Source organism: Suncus etruscus, chromosome X (genome assembly GCF_024139225.1).
Source record: "Suncus etruscus isolate mSunEtr1 chromosome X, mSunEtr1.pri.cur, whole genome shotgun sequence".
NCBI lineage: Eukaryota > Metazoa > Chordata > Mammalia > Eulipotyphla > Soricidae > Suncus > Suncus etruscus.
Genome location: NC_064868.1, coordinates 58460624 through 58480975, shown reverse-complemented (window position 1 = coordinate 58480975; position 20352 = coordinate 58460624). Strand labels below are relative to the sequence as shown.

The window sequence follows — 20352 nt, the reverse complement described above, 5'->3', positions numbered from 1 at the left end:
CTTGCAAAAAATTGAACTTAGACACCCAGCTAACATCATGTACGAAGGTAAAATCCAAATGGATTAAAGACCTCGATATCAGACCCAACACCATAAGATGTATAGAACAACACATAGGCAAAACACTCCAGGACATTGAGACTACAGGCATATTCAAGGAGGAAACTGCATTCTCCAAGCTAGTGAAAGCAGAGGTTAACAGATGGGAATATATTAAACTGAGAAGCATCTGCACCTCAAAGGAAATAGTGTCCAGGATACAAAATCCACCCACTGAGTGGGAGAAACTATTCACCCAATACCCATCAGATAAGGGGCTAATCTCCAAGATATACAAGGCACTGACAGAACTTTACAAGAAATAAACATCTAATCCCATCAAAAAATGGGGAGAAGAAATGAACAGACACTTTGACAAAGAAGAAATACAAATGGCCAAAAGACACATGAAAAAATGCTCCACATCACTAATCATCAGGGAGATTCAAATCAAAACAACGATGAGATACCACATCACACCACAGGAATGACACACATCACAAAAAATGAGAATAAACAGTGCTGGTGGGGATGTGGAGAGAAAGGAACTCTTATCTACTTCTGGAGGGAATGCCGTCTAGTTCAACTTTTATGGAAAACGATATGGACATTCCTCCAAAAACTGGAAATCGAGCTCCCTTAGGATCCAGCTCTACCACTCCTAGGAATATACCTTAGGAACACAAAAATACAATATAAAAACCCATTCCTTACACCTATATTCATTGCAGCACTATTTACCATAGCAAGAGTCTGGAAACAACCATGATGCCCTACAACAGACGAATGGCTAAATAAACCGTGGTACATATACCCAATGGAATATTATGCAGCTGTCAGGAGAAATGAAGTCATGATATTTTCCTATACATGGATGTACACGGAATCTATTATGCTGAGTGAAATAAGTCAGAGTGAGGAAGAGAAAAACGCAGAATGGTCTCACTCATCTATGGGTTTTAATAAAAATGAAAGACATTCTTGCAATAATAATTTTCGGACACAAAAGAGAAAAGAGCTGGAAGTTCCAGCTTACCTCAGGAAGCTCACCACAAAGAGTGATGAGTTTAGTTAGAGAAATAACTACATTTTGAATGGTCCTAATAAAGAGAATGTATGAGGGAAATGGAAAGCCTGTCTAGAGTACAGGCGTGGGTCGGTTGGGGAGGAGTGAGATTTGGGACATTGGTGATGGGAATGTTGCACTGGTGATGGGTGTTGTTCTTTACATGACTGAAACCCAAACACAATCATGTATTTAATCAAGGTGTTTAAATAAAATATAAAAAAAAGAAACATTGGTACACATATACAATGGAATATTATGCACCTGTTAGTAGAGATGAAGTCATGATATTTTACTATACATCGATGTACATGGAATCTATTGTGCTGAGTGAAATAAGCCAGAGAGAGAGAGAGACAGAGAGAGAGACAGAGAGAGAGAGGATTGTCTTACTCATCTATGGGTTTTAAGAAAAATGAAAAAACATTCTTGCAATAGTAACTTTCAGACACAAAAGAGAAAAGAGCTGGAAGTTACAGATCACCTCATGAAGCTCACTACAAACAGGGATGAGTTTAGTTAGAGAAATAACTATGTTTTGAAGTGTCCTAATAATGAGAATGTATGAAGAAAATAGAAAGCCTGTCTAGAGTACAGGCAGGGATTGGTTGGGGAGTAGGGAGATTTGGGACATTGGTGATGGTAATGTTGCACTGGTGGTGTTCTTTACATGACTGAAACCCAAACACAATCATGTATGTAATAAAGTTGTTTAAATAAAAAAATTAAAAAAAAGTGTAAATAAAAATGATATAATATTGGGTGGTAGTCAGTCTTGTTCAAGGTCTACAACTCAACTCTGTGATCTGAGTTTACTTATGGTCACAGTTAAGTAATTGTGTAGTGATGGGCCTCAAATCTGTTTCAATGTATTGAAAATGATTGACTTATATTTCCTTGAGCTAGTTCCAAATTTCCATAGCTTACTCCAAGTTTTTAGTGAAAAATGTAATTTTTTATTTCCCTATTTTTATCACATCTGATTAAAATGTAATATGTCCTAGAAAAAGTTTTCATCACAAAGATCATTGAGGTACCCACTAAGCCCTGACCAGAAACCATATGCTTTTAGTACTTATTTTTATACTAACTTTCTGGTTATATATATATATTACTCTGTCCTCCTAAAATAGTTCTTATTTTCACCGGTTTTCTAACTATCAATGTGGACATGTGAAGATTTCCATTAAGCTTTAATAAAAAGAAAATGTAGACCCAGACTTTAGGACCTGGGAGCCACGTTGGTGGCACCCAGGTGAGCACCAGAAATCAAACAGGGGACCCAGAACTGTGGAACCCGTGTCCTAGAGCAAATGGATTGCAGTGACAGACCTGGTGGCTCTGGGACCTGGAAGCCACTTCAACAGCATCCAAGACAAAGAGCCAGGAGAACATGACCCCTCCACTTTGCTCTGCAGCTGCATGTTCCTCCTAGTCAAGGACAATCAGGACAGGACACAGAAAATATCACATTACAAGCAAAACAATTGGGAAATAATGCAGGCCTCCACCATGCATGGAGAAGTACGATAGTAGCTTTGATTACCTGAAAAGTACCAATCCCCTATTTAGCCTCTCAGAATAGAATTCAAAGAAAACATATAATGAACTGAACGTGCCTCAAATAAGAATCAAGAGGATCTGAGAGCAGAAATAAGAAAACTTCAAACTGAAATAACAGGGCTGAAAAACTTGGTAGGCAAAATGAAAACCTCGCTGGAAAGCCTCTCCCACAGAGTAACAGTGGCCGAAGACAGAAACAGTGAGCTGGAAGATGAGATGAATAACAACTCCAAAAAACAGAAGAGATTGGAAAAAAGCTGAAAAAATGATCAGATAATGGGGAAAGTCCTCAAAGAATGTGAACAGATGAAAATAGAAGTCTGATAAACTCAACAGAAACAACATAGGAATCACTGAAGTAGAGAGACCCATGAAATATCAAACAAGGAGGTCAGTGCAGAGAAACTCTGAGAGCTAAAGAGTGCCTATGTAACCAGATTATACATGCGCGAAGAATGCCAGCCAAAAGATAAAAAAAAAAAAACACCTTAAGACACAATCTGGTCACAATGATGAACCCCATCAATAGGGATGGAATACGAAAACAAGACGACCCAAAAGGGAAATAATTGATCATCCCTAAGATATACTTCAGATTTATCACAAGAACCTTCAAACCTGAAGGTGGGGTATAGTTACAAAAGTCAATGAAGTTAATGCATCACCAAGAATAGTTCACTCAGCTAGACTTACATTCAGGATTGAAAAAGGGACACACAGCGTCATGAATAAACAACAGCTTAGAAACTTAAGAGACTCAGAACTAAAGGTATGAACTAAAACATCTATTTAAGATAAGACAGAACACAAGACACACCAAACTCCTAAAAGATGACTCTAAATTTCATTACAAATTTGTAACAAAATGGATCACAAATCTGAATCCAATATTTTGTTCCTTACAAAAAACACATCTGAATAGTCAGAACAAACACCGACTCAAACTCAAAGCTTGAAGTACAATCACTCAAGCAAACAGCTCACTTAAAAAGGCTCTAGTGGCCATACTAATTCCAGATAGCATAGTCTTTAGATTAGAAAAGCTATGTTACCTATATGGATATTTATTGAATAAGGGATATATAAAACAGGAAGATATCATACTAATAAAAATATACACACCAATGAGTGACATGCGAAATATTTAAAACAATTGCTGACAAGCTTGAAGGACGATATCAATAACAGCACAATAATAGTGGGAGACTAAAAACATAAAAACCCAAATGGTTTTTATGAAGCTAACATCACCATTATATCAAAAGCAGAGAGAGATGCCACTAAAAAGAGAGCTATAGAGCAATATCCCAGATGAACACACATGCAAAGCTCCTGAACAATATCCTAGCAAATTGAATCCCGCACCTCATCAAGAAAGTTTTATGCTTTGGGTAGGGAATAGGTAAAAGATAGGACAATTGGAGGCCGAAGAGATAGCATGGAGGTAAGGCATTTGCCTTTCATGCCAAAGGTCATTGGTTCAAATCCCGGCATCCCATATGGTCCCCAGAGCCTGCCAGGAGCAATTTCTGAGCATGGAGCCAGGAGTAACCCCTGAGCGCTGCTGGGTGTGACCCAAAAACCAAAAAAAAGAAAGGACAATTATTTAAAAGGCTGAACAAATTCTTCTGATGTTTTCTATTGTGGTGTTACAAGGATTGGTTCACTAGAGTCTATTTCTTTTTACACATATTATTTGTCTACTTCATGTTAAGTTTTGGAATAATATTGTGTATTTTTTCCCATTTTTTCAGCTGAATCCTTCAAAGAATTTGCTGAATTGCTTAATGAGGTAGAAAATGAGAGGATGATGATGGTAAGTCAATATCTACGGCCTAGAGCCGAGATTTTGACTGATATTGGGAATTTTCTATCTCTACTGGTTGGATTGCTTGCTGTTTTAGTTTCTGTCTGATGTTTGTTTGGTACTGTAAAAACATTTAGTAAGAAGCTATCAATGTATGCCAAAAGCAGCAGTGAGAAAGAAATTATTGAGGAAATCCTATCCCTGTTAATTTCAGTGAGATAGAATATTAGAGGGCATTGAAAGATATATTGTTATTTATAGCATTTTAAAATAAGTTGCTCCTAATTTTTTCTTATTTTGCTCAGAAATAATTATATAGACTTTATATTTGATATTATTATTTTATTTAATTCTGTATGAAATATTTTTCTTACATTGAATGTCAAATTTTAAAAATATGGAGGGCTAGAGCAGTGGAACAGGCGGTAGGGCACTTGCCTTGCATGCGCTAACCTAGGATGGTCCATGGTTTGATTCCCAGCCAGTAGAAATTTCTGAGCGCATAGCCAGAAGTAAACTCTGAGTGTCACCCAAAAACCAAAAAAAAAAAAAGTACAGATTAAGACATATATGGATATTTCAATTTCTCTATACCTCCCACATAGCATTTTATTAACATCTTTCAAGTTTGTTATATTTATTACAGTTAAGTAGTTGAGGCAATCATACTAGTTAAAACACAGTTTATATTAGTTTTCTCTTTTGTGTAAAACATTGTATAGTTTTTAATAATCTTTGCCAAAATTAAAATATTTGAAAATATTTTAACAAATATTTGTATTCATCTTTAAAGTCTCATCATGCAAGATATTTTTACAGCACTAAATATTTCTAGTGCTTAATACGATTAACCTTTCCTTGCTTCCCTATATCTGAATCCTTGAGAAACATGTATAATAAATACTTTTTACTGTATTTCCTTTTATGGAATATCATATATTTCTGGAATATATAGCATGTAGACTTTTCAGAGTGGTTTACTTGATTAAGTATCCTATATGTATCACTTATTTATATATTTTCATGGCATGGTAGCTCATTTCCATTTATGCATATGCTATTTTGTATACATATCTTGGTTTGTATATCTATGAATCAATTAAAGGACATCTTGGTTGCTCCCAAGTTTGCAAGTTATGAAAAATAGCTATAAACAGTTGTTTGAGAATATTTATGTGGATGTTAATTTTCAGTTCCTGGGTAAATTTCAAGGAATAAAGTTATATTGTGTAAAAGTATGTCTATTTTTATAAGAAAAAACTGTCTTTTAAAGATGGAAGACCAGGGAAATGAGGATTCAGTTCTCAGACTTCTCAGGGGTCAGAGTCACCATAGGTTGAAATCTATAATATGTTGGTCTGATTGTGTTTGATCACACCTTGAAGAAGAGATAAAATAACATGGGAGATAGTGTATATATTGTAAGAATATGTAAGACTCCATATTTCCCTTAAGATGTCAAAGAGGAATTAATGCACAGAAAGGCTGGAAAACATTTCCAACTTTGTGACAAGCATTCTAACCTGGGCTAAACCTCCTAAGTTTTGCCTCTATTGTCTTTGGGTTTTATTATCTTACTCTCTTTTGTTTTATTATATCCCATAAATAAGTGAGATTATTCTGTCTATGCTTTGTTTCTGGCTCTTTTCACTCAGCATAATAGTCTCCATATCCATCCATGTATAGGCAAATTTCATGACTTCATTTTTCCTAATGGCTGCATTGTATAGATGTACCACAGTTTCTTTAGCCTTTCATCTGTTGTTGGGCACCTCGGTTGTTTCTAGATTTTGGCTATTTTATATAGTGATGTTTTGAATATAGGAGTGCAGAGTGCATATATGGATTGTTTTTGTGTCCTAAAATATATTCCTAGGAGTGGTAATTTTGGGTCATATGGAAGCTCAATTTCTAGCTTTTGAGGAGTTTCTATATTGATTTCCAAAAAGGCTGGACCAGTCTGCATTCCCATCCACAGTGAATGATAGTCCCTTTCTCTCTGCAAACACTCAACTGGTAGTTCTTTTTTTTATGCATTTAGTCTTTGTGGTATGAGATGATATCTCATTGTTGTTTTGTTTTTTCTCCCTGATGATTAGGAATGAGGAGTAAAATGTCTCATGTCTCATTTTACATTATCAAGAATGACAATTCTTCTCCCCATTTTTTGGTGGGATGAGATGTTTTTTTCTTGTTAAGTTCTGTTGGTGCCTTGTATATCTTGGATTTTAGCTCCTTATCAGATAACTTTTGGGGTGAATAGTTTCTCTCATTCTGTGGGTAGCCTTTGTATTCTAGTCAATATTTCCTTTGAGGTACAGAAGCTACTGAGTTTTATTTAGCTAAATTTGTTTATATTTGCTTCAACATGTGTGGCCAGTGGTATTTCAACCTTGAATATGCCTTAAGCTTTAATGCCATGTAGTGTGATGCCTATATGTGCACCTTATGGTTTGAGGTCTAATGTCAAGGTCTCAAATACATTTTGATTTGATCTTTGTGCATTTTGTGATAAAGCTTCAGTTCAGTTTTTTTTTGCATGTAAAAAACTTGACCAATTTTCCCAGCACCACTTGTTGAAGAGGCTTTCCTTGCTTCCATGTTTATTGCTCTTTTATCATAATATAATTGTTCATAAATCTGTGGGCTCATCTCTACATATTCATGTCTATTACGTTGATCAAAGGTTCTGTCTTTATTCCAATATTATGCTGTTTTAATGGCTACTGCTTTATAGTACAGGTTAAAGTTGGGGAAATATTTCCATTGTCTTTTATTGGCGAATGATTGCTTTAGCTATTTGTGGATGTCAGTTTCTCCATAGGCATTTCAGGAGCATATGATCCACTTCTTTTAAGAATATCATTGTTGGGGCTGGCAAGGTGGCGCTAGGGGTATGGTGTCTGCCTTGCAAGCGCTAGTTGGCATCCCATACGGTCCCCCCAAGCCAGGGGCAATTTCTGAGTGCTTAGCCGGGAGTAACCCCTAAGCATCAAATGGGTGTGGCCCGAAAAAACAAACAAACAAACAAACAGAAGAATATCATTGTTATTCTTAGAGGAATTTCATTAAATATTTACAATGCTTTTGGAATTATTGACATTTTAATTATATGAATCCTCCCAATCAGGGCATCTGTCTCCATTTTCTTTCATCCTATTTTATAATTTTCTTTATATAACTTTACCACTTTAGTTATATTACTCCAATGTACCTGATTTTCTGAAGCACAGATGTGAATAGGATTCTTTTTGTCATGTCTCTTCTTTTTTTGTTATAAAATCTGGTGCTGCATCTCTTTCAGCTACCCCCTGGATCTAAAATCTCACCTTTCAATAAGTATTACAGAATTTTTGAACATCTTTTGAAGCTAAAAATAGTATAAAAATGATTATTGATACTAGATATCTACTACCAGTGAGTTAGCTTATCAAGTAGATTCACAATTTTTATAGCACATGATTCACTTGCTATGAAAAGTTTGACTAGTTGGGCATGAAAGATATCTTAACACTTTTAGTATAATTGAAAAATCAGGGGCCGGAGAGATAGCATGGAGTTAAGGCTTTTGCCTTACATGCAGAAGGTCATTGGTTCAAATCCCAGCATCCCATATGGTCCCCCGAGCCTGCCAGGAGTGATTTCTGAGCATAGAGCCAGGAGTAACCCCTGAGTGCTGCTGGGTGTGACCCAAAAACCAAAAAAAAAATTTACTGTTATCTTTATATTTGGAATGAGACCTGCAAGTACAGCTTGATGAAATTCTTATTTTAGTTCTACATTGAATAATAGATAGGCACAAAATAGAGGCTCAAAGGCCTGGATAAAATATTAATGGCCCAACTTTATAGACTTTTGGAGGAGAGGTTAAGAACTACCTTTTTCTTTTTTTCTGTCCACACACAGCTCTGCTTAGGGAGTGCTCACTCTTTGTTCTGTGCTCAGTAATCATGATGGTTATGCTCAAGAAACTATATTTGGTGCTGGAGATTGAACCCAGGTTGGCCACCAGTAAGTCAAGCTCCCCACCTACTGCACTAAAAGTGTTTTCTTCAGAATCTAAAACCTCTTCAGTTTTAAATGTGTATGTAGTCAAAATTGGCTTTTTGGTCTTAAATTTTCATTGTGAATATTCTTTGTCTTATAAATATTTTAAGAATAAGCCAATTCTTTATTTTTCTGTCATGTAACAGATCAAAATTTATATAATGAGCTCTGAAACACAGTACTTAAGATTCTTTTTCTAAGACACTTCATTAAAGTGCTGCTAATACACATTGCTGTAAAGCAGATTCCACATGTGCAGGACAGATGTACTCTCCCAAGAATTTTATGAACACAAAACCTCATATATCTCTACATGCCATCTGATTAATGGTTTCTCATTGGATATGAATGTTTTATATTTCCAGAACAATATCAATGCTAATACCTTTATACCTGTACAGGGTTGTATCAGCTTTTGAGTGTCTGTGATTAGATAATTTGAAGGCTTATTTCAGAAATATCCATGATGTTACAAGAATACACTGCAAGTATCAGAAGCTCTGGTTTTATCAAACACCAAGATTTTAATGGGATTTATAATGATTCTTTTAGTGCTAATTCACTTGCAGTTGATTCATTTGGCTTTTCATGTGTTTTGTTTCCCATCCCCTTTCTCAATTATTTCCAGATATAATTAAGACCTATTTCTTACAAAATTTTGCATATGTACTGAATAAAATTTCAGATGATATTATCTGTAAAGTTTTGAGGAATGCCCAAAATATAGCTCTCATTTACTCTGAGCATTTGCTATTGTTAAAGTTTTAAATGTAGTATACTGATATACTAATTTGTTTTTGTAACCATTATTATCAAATTTGCTTAATTCACCTAGGGTAAATAGTTATGACAAGTCAGGCCCTGCGTCTGAGCAAGGAACACAGATAGACAGAAACAAGATAAGGCTGGTCCTGTTTTTCTTTTAGCCTTATCTATGATATATATTAAGTCCTGTCTTGCTGGTAAAAGCATTTTAATAACTGTTCATCTATGCTCTATGTTAAAATTGGCTTTGATGCAAGACCATTATCTTTTATGCAAATTAAGACTTATATTGCCTAAGGAATGCAGAAGGAATGGGAAGCCATTATCTTGCATGTCAATTAAGACTGTTATATTACCTACATAGGAATGCAGAAGGAATGAGAAACAGAATATCTGTGGAAGTTAGAAAGAAATAGTGTTTCACATGTCAGGTAAAGATCATTACATTGTCTTTGAATGATTTAATGTTTGCTGCATGAAATGCTGGATAGAATATCTTTGAAATGTATAAAAGAGGAAGGCAATGAGCACTCAGGTTCCATAGTCAGGAGCTTTATTAGGAAACTGTCGGACCCCTGGCACCCAGGTAAAAATATTAATAAATAGGGGCTGGAGAGATAGCATGGATGTAGAGTGTTTACCTTTCATGCAGAAGGTTGGTGGTTCGAATCCCGGCATCCCATATGGTCCCCTGTGCCTGCCAGGGGTGATTAGTGAACGCAGAGCCAGGAGTAGCCCATTAGTGCTGCTGGGTGTGACCCCCCCAAAATAAATAAATTAAAAATTAAAAAATATATTAATAAATAAAGATCCAGACGTAACATGCATCACAAATTGGCAGTATCTGTCTCGCTGTGTTTTGGGGCAATGGGTAACTGTAACACTAATTCTACCACTAACACTATTCAAAGACAAATATGGAATATGACATTAACAGAATCAATAAGCCAGGAACTAGGTTATAATGATTTTTTAGGATGATGTAATGAAGAAATTTTTTGTTTGTTTTTTTTTGGCCACAGCCAGTGATGCTCAGAGGTTACTCCTGGCTGTGCACTCAGAAATCATTCCTGGCATAGGGGACCATGTGGGACTCCGGGGGAATCGAACCGTGGTTCATCCTAAGTTAGTGCGTACAAGGCAAATACCGTACTGCTTGCGCCACTGCTCTGGCCCCAATAATGAAGGAAAATTTTAATACATGTTCTTAAATTTGCACCTGCTAATATCAAAATTTTATGTGTGTTTTTATCCAGGTGCAGAATGCTAGTGATTTGCTGATCAAACCACTGGAAAAATTCCGAAAGGAACAAATAGGCTTCACCAAGGTATACATTTTCACATGCATAAGATGTTTTCTTATTTATTGACTAGTTGTATGGACAACCACTCTTCATTCTTCAAGGATGATAGCATATCAAACTCCATTCCACTATGGAGTCTTTCAATTCCAAGTTTGGGATGTGTATTTTTGTTCCTTTCTTTGTGGGACACTATTTCATCCAACTGATATTTCCTTCTTTTTTTTAAATAAATTATCTTTTATTTAGAGAAATTTACTTAGATAATCTGAAGGGTAAAAAGAGATGTGTAATATAAGAGAACACTAGTTTCTCCAGTGTGGAAAAAGAATATGGTCCTTAGTAGAAGGTTATATACAATTTCTCTAAATTGTCTTGGCCTGAAGATCTTTACAGTTACTTCTTAAACTGTAAAAAAAATTTATCCCATCAGCCATAAGCCCCATATTGACTGGTCAGGACGTTTCCCCGGAGATGACCACATTACAGATTTAAAAGTTAATTTGGATTCGCTTTCAGTTTTTTTCTTGAGGGATTCTATTATTCTCTGTGTGGTTCCTTAGAGTCTCCATCTCCTAAGCACTCAGAATTTGCATCTCAAAGACATGTGGTCCCCATATCTTTGGGCTCCTCTGGGCGAGGCAATTTCTTCCTTGATTTTATTTTTAATTTTATTTTAACTTTTGAATAATTTATTTATTTAAGCACCTTGATTACAGTAATGTTTGGATTGGGTTTCAATAGAATATTTATACCACCCTTCACCAATGCAATTTTCCCTCTACCAATGACCCCCATTTCCCTCCTTCCCCATTCCTTGCCTGTATTCAGACAGGGATTATATTTCTCTATCATTGTCATGGTAGATTTTAGTATAGTTATTTCTCTAAATACACTTATATCATTTTGTGACAAGCTTCATATCATGGGCTGGTGCTTCCAGCCCTCATCTCTATTGTCTTTTGATATTATTAATATACTGCCTTGTTTTTCTTACATCCCATAGATGAATCAAACTGCTCTGTCCATCCCTCTCCTTTTAACTCATTTCACTCACCATAATAGTCTCCATTTCCATTCATCTGTAGGCAAATTTCATGATTTCATTTTTCCTAATGGCTGCATAGTATTCCGTTGTGTAGGTATACTACAGTTTCTTCAGCCACTTATTGGCTGTTGGGTACCTGGGTTGTTTCCAGGTTCTGGCTATTGTAAATAGTGCTGCTTTGAACACAGAAGTGCAGAGTGCATATTTGTATTGTATTTTTGTGTTCCTAGGGTATATCACTAGGACTGATATTGCTGGATCATGTGGGAGCTCAATTTCTAGGTTTTTGAGGAATCTCCATATTGTTTTCCAGAAAGGCTGGTCTAGATGTCATTCTCACCAGCAGTGAAGGAGAGTTCCTTACTCCTCACATCCATGCCAGCATTGGTATTTCTTTGTAATGGGTGCCAGCTTCTGTGGTGTGAGATCATACCTCATTTTTATTTTGATTTGCACCTTCCTGATAAGTAATGTGGAGCAGTTTTTCATGTCCCTTTTGGCCACCTGCATTTCTTCTTTGAGGAAATTCTATTAGTTTCTTCTCTACTTGGATAGGGTTAGATATTCTGTAACATAATTTTAGTTGAAAAAAAATAGAACACTTTATCAATAAAAAAGAGAAAAATATTTGGACTTGCAGAAAAGCTTCTTGCATCTCTATGTTTATTGAGCACTTTTTTAAAATAGCTAGAATCTGGAAAAGACACATGCCTAAGAACAGAGTGGCTAAAGAAACTGGCACATCTTCAGAATGGTATATTATTCAGTATTTAGGAAAAATGAAGTAATGAACTTTGATTATACATGTATGGATATGGAGATTATTATGTTGAGTGGAATGAGTCAGATTGAGTGGGATAAGCATAGAATAATCTCACTTATTTGTGTGATATATGAAAAGCATAATAGTATGGTAATAATATCCAGAAACAATAGAGATGAAGGTCAGGTAGACTAGTCCATGTTTGGAAGGAAGCTTGCCATAATTAGTGGGGCAGCAGTTAGGGGAGGTAGAACATTTTTTTCATGTACCTAATAGCCATTTCTAAATCTTGACATACATTTTACTTTCTTTTTTTGTCCCTTTATTGACACTTTTACACTATTAACTCTTACTCTTCCATTTTTCTCCTTTTTTGACACTTTGATTTGCACTATTGTTAATGACGATTTATGTATCATGCACAACACTTTATCCCCTATTAGCACTGCAATCATGTCCAGAGTGATCATGTTCAACTATCATTGTCATAAGGCATCTTCTCAGTCCTAATTATACTCCCCTGTGGTTTGTGGCAATCTTCTTACCATGGGCTGGTCCTCCTTGCTATTCACTATATTGTTTTTGATATTAGTAACATACTATCTTTTATATATAACAAAAATGAGTGATATCATTCTTTGTCTATCGTCCTTGGAGTCATTTTCCTTAGCATAATAGTATGCATACCCATCTATGTATAAGCATATTTTATGACTTTAATTTTTCTAACAGCTGGATAATATTCCATTATGTAAATATATTACTTTTTTAACCCACTCATTTGTTCTCAGGCTCTTAGACTGTTTCCAGATTCTGGAAATGGTTGAAACAGTCAACATTCCTAATAGCAGTGAAAGAGAGTCACTTTCTTCCCACATCTACATCAGCACTGATTGTTCTTGCTCTTCATGTTTACCATTCTCTGTAGTTTTGATTTGAATCTTCCCGATGATTTCTTTCATGTGCCTAGTTGCCATCTCCAGATGTTTGTTTCTTCTCATTTTAATGGGGTTAGAAATATTTTGTTAAGCTCTACTAGTACCTTATATTCTAGCTACTAATATTATCCGATTCATATTGAATAAGTAGTTTTCTTAGATAACAGGCACTCTTTGTATCCTAGTCACTGTTTCCTCTGATGATCAAAAGCTTCTTAGAAGTTTAATATAATCTCATTTTATGTCCCATTTGTTTAACTTTGCTTCCGCTTAGTTCCTCAGTGTTATTTCATCATTGGAGTTGTCTTTATATTCAATGTCATGGAGAGTTATGCCTATGCTTTCCTCTAAGTACTTTATGAATTCAGGTCTAATATTACAGTCTTTATTCCATTTTGATTTGACTTTTGTGCAAGGTGTTAGATATCTGAGTTGACTTTTTTCCATATATTTAACTAGTTTTCTGAGCATAATTTATGGAAGAGGCTTTCCTTTCTCTGCTTCATTTTTATTGCCCACCCTTTTAAAGATTAATCATATACTTGAGTGTCCCACAGGGTATTTAAATTTATTCCATTAATATGAGGATCAGTATTTATTCCAGTAACATGGTACTTTAATGACTTCTGCTTTAAAGTACAGTTTAAAGTTGTGGAAAGTGGTGCCCCCATCTTCTTTTACCCAAGGATTGCTATAGGTATTCATGGACAAATTTTGTTCCATATGAATTTCAGGAGTGTTTCATTGATTTCTTTGAGAAATGCCATAGATATTAATATCAGTATTGCATTAAATGTGTATAATGCTATTGGAGTTATTCAAATTTTAAGGATGCCAATCCTCCCAATTCATGACCAGAGTATGTGTTTTCATTTCTTTGTTTCCTCTTTTATTTCTTTATGTAGTGTTTATTTTTAAATGTAATTTTTATTTTAATTATAGTGGCTTACATATCGTTCACAGTAATATTCTAGGTACATATTTACATTGAATCAGAGGAATTCCCACCACCGAATTGTCCTCCCACAACTGCTCCCATCCTGCATCCCATATCTTCCACTCTCCCCCCACCCCCCGGGGGTGCTAGAATGCGTGGTCCCTTCTTTATGTAGTGTTTTTTAGTTTTCTTTGTGTAGTTCATTTGCCTTTTTAGTTAAGTTGATTTCAACATACTTACATTTCTAAGGCATAATTCTGAGTGGTATTGCTTTTAATATGTATTTCTTTTCTTTAGTTATTTGCATAGAGAAAATAAGTATATTTGTAAATATTTATTTTAGAGCTAGATACTTTACAAATTTATTATTTCTAGGAACTTTATTAGTTCACACTCTGTCCACAGCCTGTAGACTCTCCCACTTACCCGACACAAATTATCTCAATTGAAAATGGTGCTCTTTTTGTCCATACTCTTCATACAGTCCACCACCACTCTTCTGTTCAGCTCACACCTCTTTAAGCAGTTTGAAACTGTGCCATTTTAGTTATACCTCTGCACACAGCCCATAGTTGCCCCCACTTGACAAACACACCTCATGTTCAAGTCAAAATGGTGCTTTTTGTAGTCCAACTTCTGCCTACATCCCACAGCTGCTCCTGCTCAAAGTTGCTCCCTCTGTACTCACATACTTCAGTTTAATTCAAAATGGCAGTGTTTATTATGTACTGTGATATGGCTCATTGAGTAGAAGAAATGTGTTAAGCTTTGTATGGTACTTGCTCTCCTACAGCTGAGAATTCATACTACAGTTGGATAACTTGAGACCCCTGAATCCTTATTTTACTTTTGGGGCCACACCTGGTGATGTTCAGGGGTTACTCTCTTGGCTATGCACTCAAAATCGCTCCTGGCTTAGGGGCCCACATGGGATGCCTGGGGATTGAACCGTGATCTGTCCTAGGTTAGCATGTGCAAGGCAAATGCCCTACCACTTGTGCCACTGCTCTGGCCCCGACTCCTTTTTATTTTCCTCTCTGCCTAAGCTCCTTCACCAGATAATTGCACTATCTGGCATTTATCTAACTAATAAACCCAGGTGCATTGCACTGTGTTCTTCTAAGCTCTACTGCCCATTTCACTGTGGAAATTTGAAATCTCTGATTTCTTCTCTGCATTTCTATCTCTCATCCCTTTGGCCCTAGAGTTGCCGGAGCTGAAATCACTCTAACCTCTCCATCCAAAATGTATTTACAAGAGGTGGAACATAGCACTTGTATTTCTCAGTATATAGACTTAAAACTGATAGAACCTGCCAGAGTAACTAGTAGTTAATTTTCTCAGTATTTTCAAATATCTTTGCATAGTGTTTTATTAGTCATGATTTTGTATAAATAATTTAAGAGCACACCTTTTAAGTAATGGCTAATAGAAAAATCCAACAGTAACTTCCATAAGTGCATAAAACAAGGGGGAAAATAAGTAGCTCAGCTGTATTTCGAGAAAGAAAGAGAAACATAAGCAAATCTGAAGCTCTGTAAGTCAGAAGGCAGGTCCCAAGGTAATGGTAAATGCTGCATGTGTCTTGCACCTCAGTATCTCTAGTGGGGATGAAATCCTTTATGAGAGGAAAATGGGTACACGAGCGGACAAATATGAAATATGAAATAATGAAATCACACAAAATAAATTGTATGGGGACCCACATCTTCAATAGACTCAGACAACTTTATTCTCCAGACTGGGAGTATATAAAGGGTAAAGGGACAGTCATATCATGAAAGGATTGCCCACATTTGTTTCTTTTCAAAGTACAGACAGAAACTATATAAATTGTTTGATTTTAAAACAAATACACATGGCTTTAGGTGGTTTGTAATCTCAGAAGAGTTCTATTAGGAGCCAGCGGATAAAAGAAAGGCTAATCTCTCTCTTTTTTAAGACACAACAGGTTTATTTATTTTATAAATTGAGATCTCACTTGATATTTCATAGTAAAAACGGCTTCCCCCACTAAAAATAGCTCAAAAATACAGACTCACCAGATATAAGTATTCCTAATGTTTTCTTGTCCTGTTTTGTCATCCTCTCCACACCCCAGCCTAGCCTTGATTGTGTCTCTCAGTTTCTTGTACCTTCCTTACAACGATCCCTCTGGGGGTGTGTCTGCAGATCTTTGAGTGTGCTCTTTCCTCTGCATACCATTCCCATCTCACTTGTTTACTCACAAGTCCAGTGAACAGGCTCCTGACTGTGGAGACTTAGGGCTTGCAACTCTACTTAAGCCTGGTGGGATGCAAAACACAGATAATCTATTCCACCGTGAGACCACCTCTGCTTCTTGTGTATGTCTGTAGAATAGCAATTGCCACACTGCAAGCTATGCCCTTCTCTGCCCCTTCTGAAATATTCCTTGACAGCAGACGCTTGTCTAATGTAGGTTTCTGCAGAGACAGGGATGTGCAGTGTGGTGTGGTCAGAGGTGTGCTGGAGCTTTCTCCCACCTGCTGCCACCCTCTGACCAGGCTTAGAGCCCCCCTATGTGCACTATTAATTCAGTTCCTTTCCACTCTGTTCAGTGACCTCAGTGTATTGGCTGGAAATTGACAGGGTTGGAGGCATTTACAATGCAAACATATGTACCAGTTCTTAAAACCATTGGTAAGGAGGCTTTTCTTCTTGTCCCTGGAGGTGTCAGGATTGTGTTGTCTAGAAAATCTAGTCCAAGCAAATGGCTGACAAAGAGAATTGTAGGAACCAAACAGAAGTCAAGTCTTTGTCTCTCTGTCCTGAAGGAGAGTTAGATCCATTCTTCTCCATACTTTACTTGGTCTCTCACCTCCCTATACTTTTTCATGTTTTGGTTGAGTTAGTTTCCATTATTTGTACTTATCAGAGGTCAACTGAGTCCTTGTTTCAAGGCATTTGAGAGTAGAGGGAATCCTGATGTTTTGTAAATTTGAATGGCACCTAACTAATGTTCTAGGCACAATGCATATTCTCATAAATCAATCATGTTTAGTTTGTGAACATCCATTGAGCCCTGGGGCATACAACCTAGCTAAAGGACTCAGTTTCTACTCATTATCCTGAGTACCCATCATTCACATGTGGCAGTATTCAATATTGATCCTTTTAATCTTTATATATATATATATATATATATATATATATATAGAGAGAGAGAGAGAGAGAGAGAGAGAGAAAGAGAGAGAGAATGCATTTTTTGAACTCTGATTCAGGACATGTGCCTAAGTAAGAACCAATTTGAGAAAGAAGGAAGCTTGTGGCATTTTGAGATCTTTTTTCCCCATTTTTTTCTTTATTTAAACATCTTGATTACATAAATGATTGTGATTAGGTTTTGGTCATGTAAAGAACACCCCCTTCACCAGTGCAACATTCCTACCACCAATGTCCCAAATCTCCCTCCATCCCACCCCATCCCCACCTGTATTCCAGACAGGCGTTCTAGTTCTCTCATTCATTCACGTGATTATGGTAGTTCTCTCTATAGCTGCACTCACCACTCTTTGTGGTGAGCTTCATGAAGTGAGCTGGTGTTCCAGCCCTCCTCTCATTGTCTCTGAGGATTGTTACAAAAATGACTTTTATTTTTCTTAAAACCCATAGATGAGTGAGACTATTCTGCGTCTCTCCCTCTCCCTCTGACTTATTCACTCAGCATGATAGATTCCATGTACATCCATGTATAGGAAAATTTCATGACTTCATCTCTCCTGAGGGCTGCATATTATTCCCTTGTGTATATGTACCATAGTTTCTTTAGCCATTCGTCTGTTGAAGGGCATATTGGTTTTTTCCAGAGCATGGCTATTGTGAATAGTGCTGCAATAAATATAGGTGTGAGGAAGGGGTTTTTGTATTGTATTCTTGTGTTCTTAGGGTATATCCCTAGGAGTGAAATAGCTGGGTCGAATGGGAACTCAATTTCCAGATTTTGGAGGAATCTCCATATCGCTTTCCATAGAGGTTGGACTAGATGGCATTTGCACCAGCAGTAGATAAGAGTTTCTTTATCTCCACATCCCCGCCAGCACTGATTGTTCTCATTCTTTGTGATGTGTGCCAATCTCTGTGGTGTGAGGTGGTATCTCATCGTTGTTTTGATTTGCATATCCCTGATGATTAGTGATGAGGAGCATTTTTTCATGTGCCTTTTGGCCATTTGTATTTCTTTTTCATCAAAGTGTCTGTTCATTTCTTCTCCCCATTTTTTATGGGATTAGATGTTTTTTCTTGTAAAGTTCTGTCAGTGCCCTGTATGTTTTGGACATTAGCCCCTTAGCTGAAGGGTGTTCGGTGAAATGTTTCTCCCAATCGGTGGGTGACTCTTGTATCCTGGGCACTATTTCTTTTGAGATTCAGAAGCTTCTCAGTTTAATGTATTCCCATCTGTTAATCTCTGCTTCCACTTGTTTGGAAAGTGCAGTTTCCTCCTTCAAGATGCCTTTAGTCTCAATGTCATGTAGTGTTTTACTGATGTGTTGTTCTATATACCTTATGGTATCAGGTCTGATATCAAGGTCTTTAATCCATTTGGATTTTACCTTCGTACATGATGTTAACTGGGGGTCTATGTTCGCTTTTTTGCAAGTGGCTAACCAGTTCTGCCAGCACCACGTGTTGAGGAGATTTTCCCCGCTCCACTTAGGATTTCTTGCTCCTTTGTCAAAAATTAGGTAATTGTATGTCTGGGGATCAATGTCTGAGAACTCAAGCCTATTCCAGTGATCTGAGGGTCTGTCTTTATTCCAATACCATGCTGTTTTGATAACTATTGCTTTGTAGTCTCTTACATATCAAAGTAGTTCCTGGCCCTAGGTGTCATTACTTCTGTAAATTAAGTGATTGCAACAATCCTGGTTTCTTTCCTAATAACAAATATCCTTAACCTAAGGGAATAGTTTTCTAGCTAGGGGCTAAGACCAACTTCCTATGATCTGGTTATAGAAAGAGATAAAACTTATATGAAAGGGGTACAGAGTTATACCTAGTAAATTCAATAGCCTAATTCTATACTGGCCAAACCTGTTTGTTAGCAGGTATTCAAAGTGGCAGGAAAAGTTCTTGAGGCAGTCATCCTGCTGTGGTGTTCAAACTAGAAATCCAAAAAATAATCTAAATGATCAATTAAAGCAAGATTTAGTTCTTTGAAAAAAAAAAGAATATCATTAAGCTATTAGCAAGTCTCCCAAAATAGAGATATCAATATAGAGAACCTTAATATCCCAAATAATAAAATGAATGTAGGAATTCTTAAAGACACTGCAGAAATTCAAAGGATAATATAAGATTTCTTTAAGAATTTGGCTAACAACGTAAAATAACCTGGGAGAAATGAAAATTTCTCTCTTTTTAATTTTTATTGAGATCAATGTGAATTACAAGTCATTGACAATTATATTTAAGATAAATAGAGAGTGAATTAGGGCTATTTCCACCACCAGTGATGACCTTCCTCTTACATTGTTCCCAGCATGCATCCCATACCTCCACCCTTAGCCCCCTGGACTGCTAGTGTAACAGGTCCATTTTGTGTATAGCTTGTTGTGGGTCTCTTGATTCTATTGTCATTAACTTTGAGTTGGGTATTTAAGTCAGATTATTTTTTATTTCTACTTAATGCTCATGAGACTGCTTTGCTCCTGGTACCATCTACTTTTTTTCTCAGTTTGTAGAAAGACATAGAAATATATGGAGGCACGATGATTTATGTTCTATAGTTCTGATTAAAAAAGGGAAGCAGCTGGTAGCCCCTTTCTAAAAGCTATAAATATGAATTTAAAAAGAGAGAAAAAGGAGAGGGGAGGGGTGGTATGATGATTTATGTTTCATAGCCACATAAAGTATTTTCTAATTTCTCTTGGCCTAAGAGATACAGGATGTTTCCACCATTGAAGTATACTGTAATGAGCCCTACTACAGGTCCTGACCTGTTCATTGTTGAATCCCAGTGTCTTCCTTTATGGTGCCAGGAAATGTTCTGCTCAGTTTAGGTTGTCAAAGTCAGTTCTCTGTAATTTGAGATCTTAGTTTTTGCACAGAAATGAGGAC

The 20352-nt window shown here is 36.5% G+C and overlaps 1 protein-coding gene across 1 annotated transcript in view; it reads left to right on the top strand.

Annotated features, from left to right (window-relative positions):
- Positions 1–20352, top strand: part of OPHN1 (oligophrenin 1) — a 354031-nt gene that overhangs the window by 48481 nt on the left and 285198 nt on the right. Inside the window, exons 4-5 of the mRNA XM_049767407.1 lie at positions 4423–4484; positions 10544–10615. Coding sequence (XP_049623364.1) covers positions 4423–4484; positions 10544–10615 — 134 coding nt within the window. The remainder of the gene's footprint in view (positions 1–4422; positions 4485–10543; positions 10616–20352) is intronic.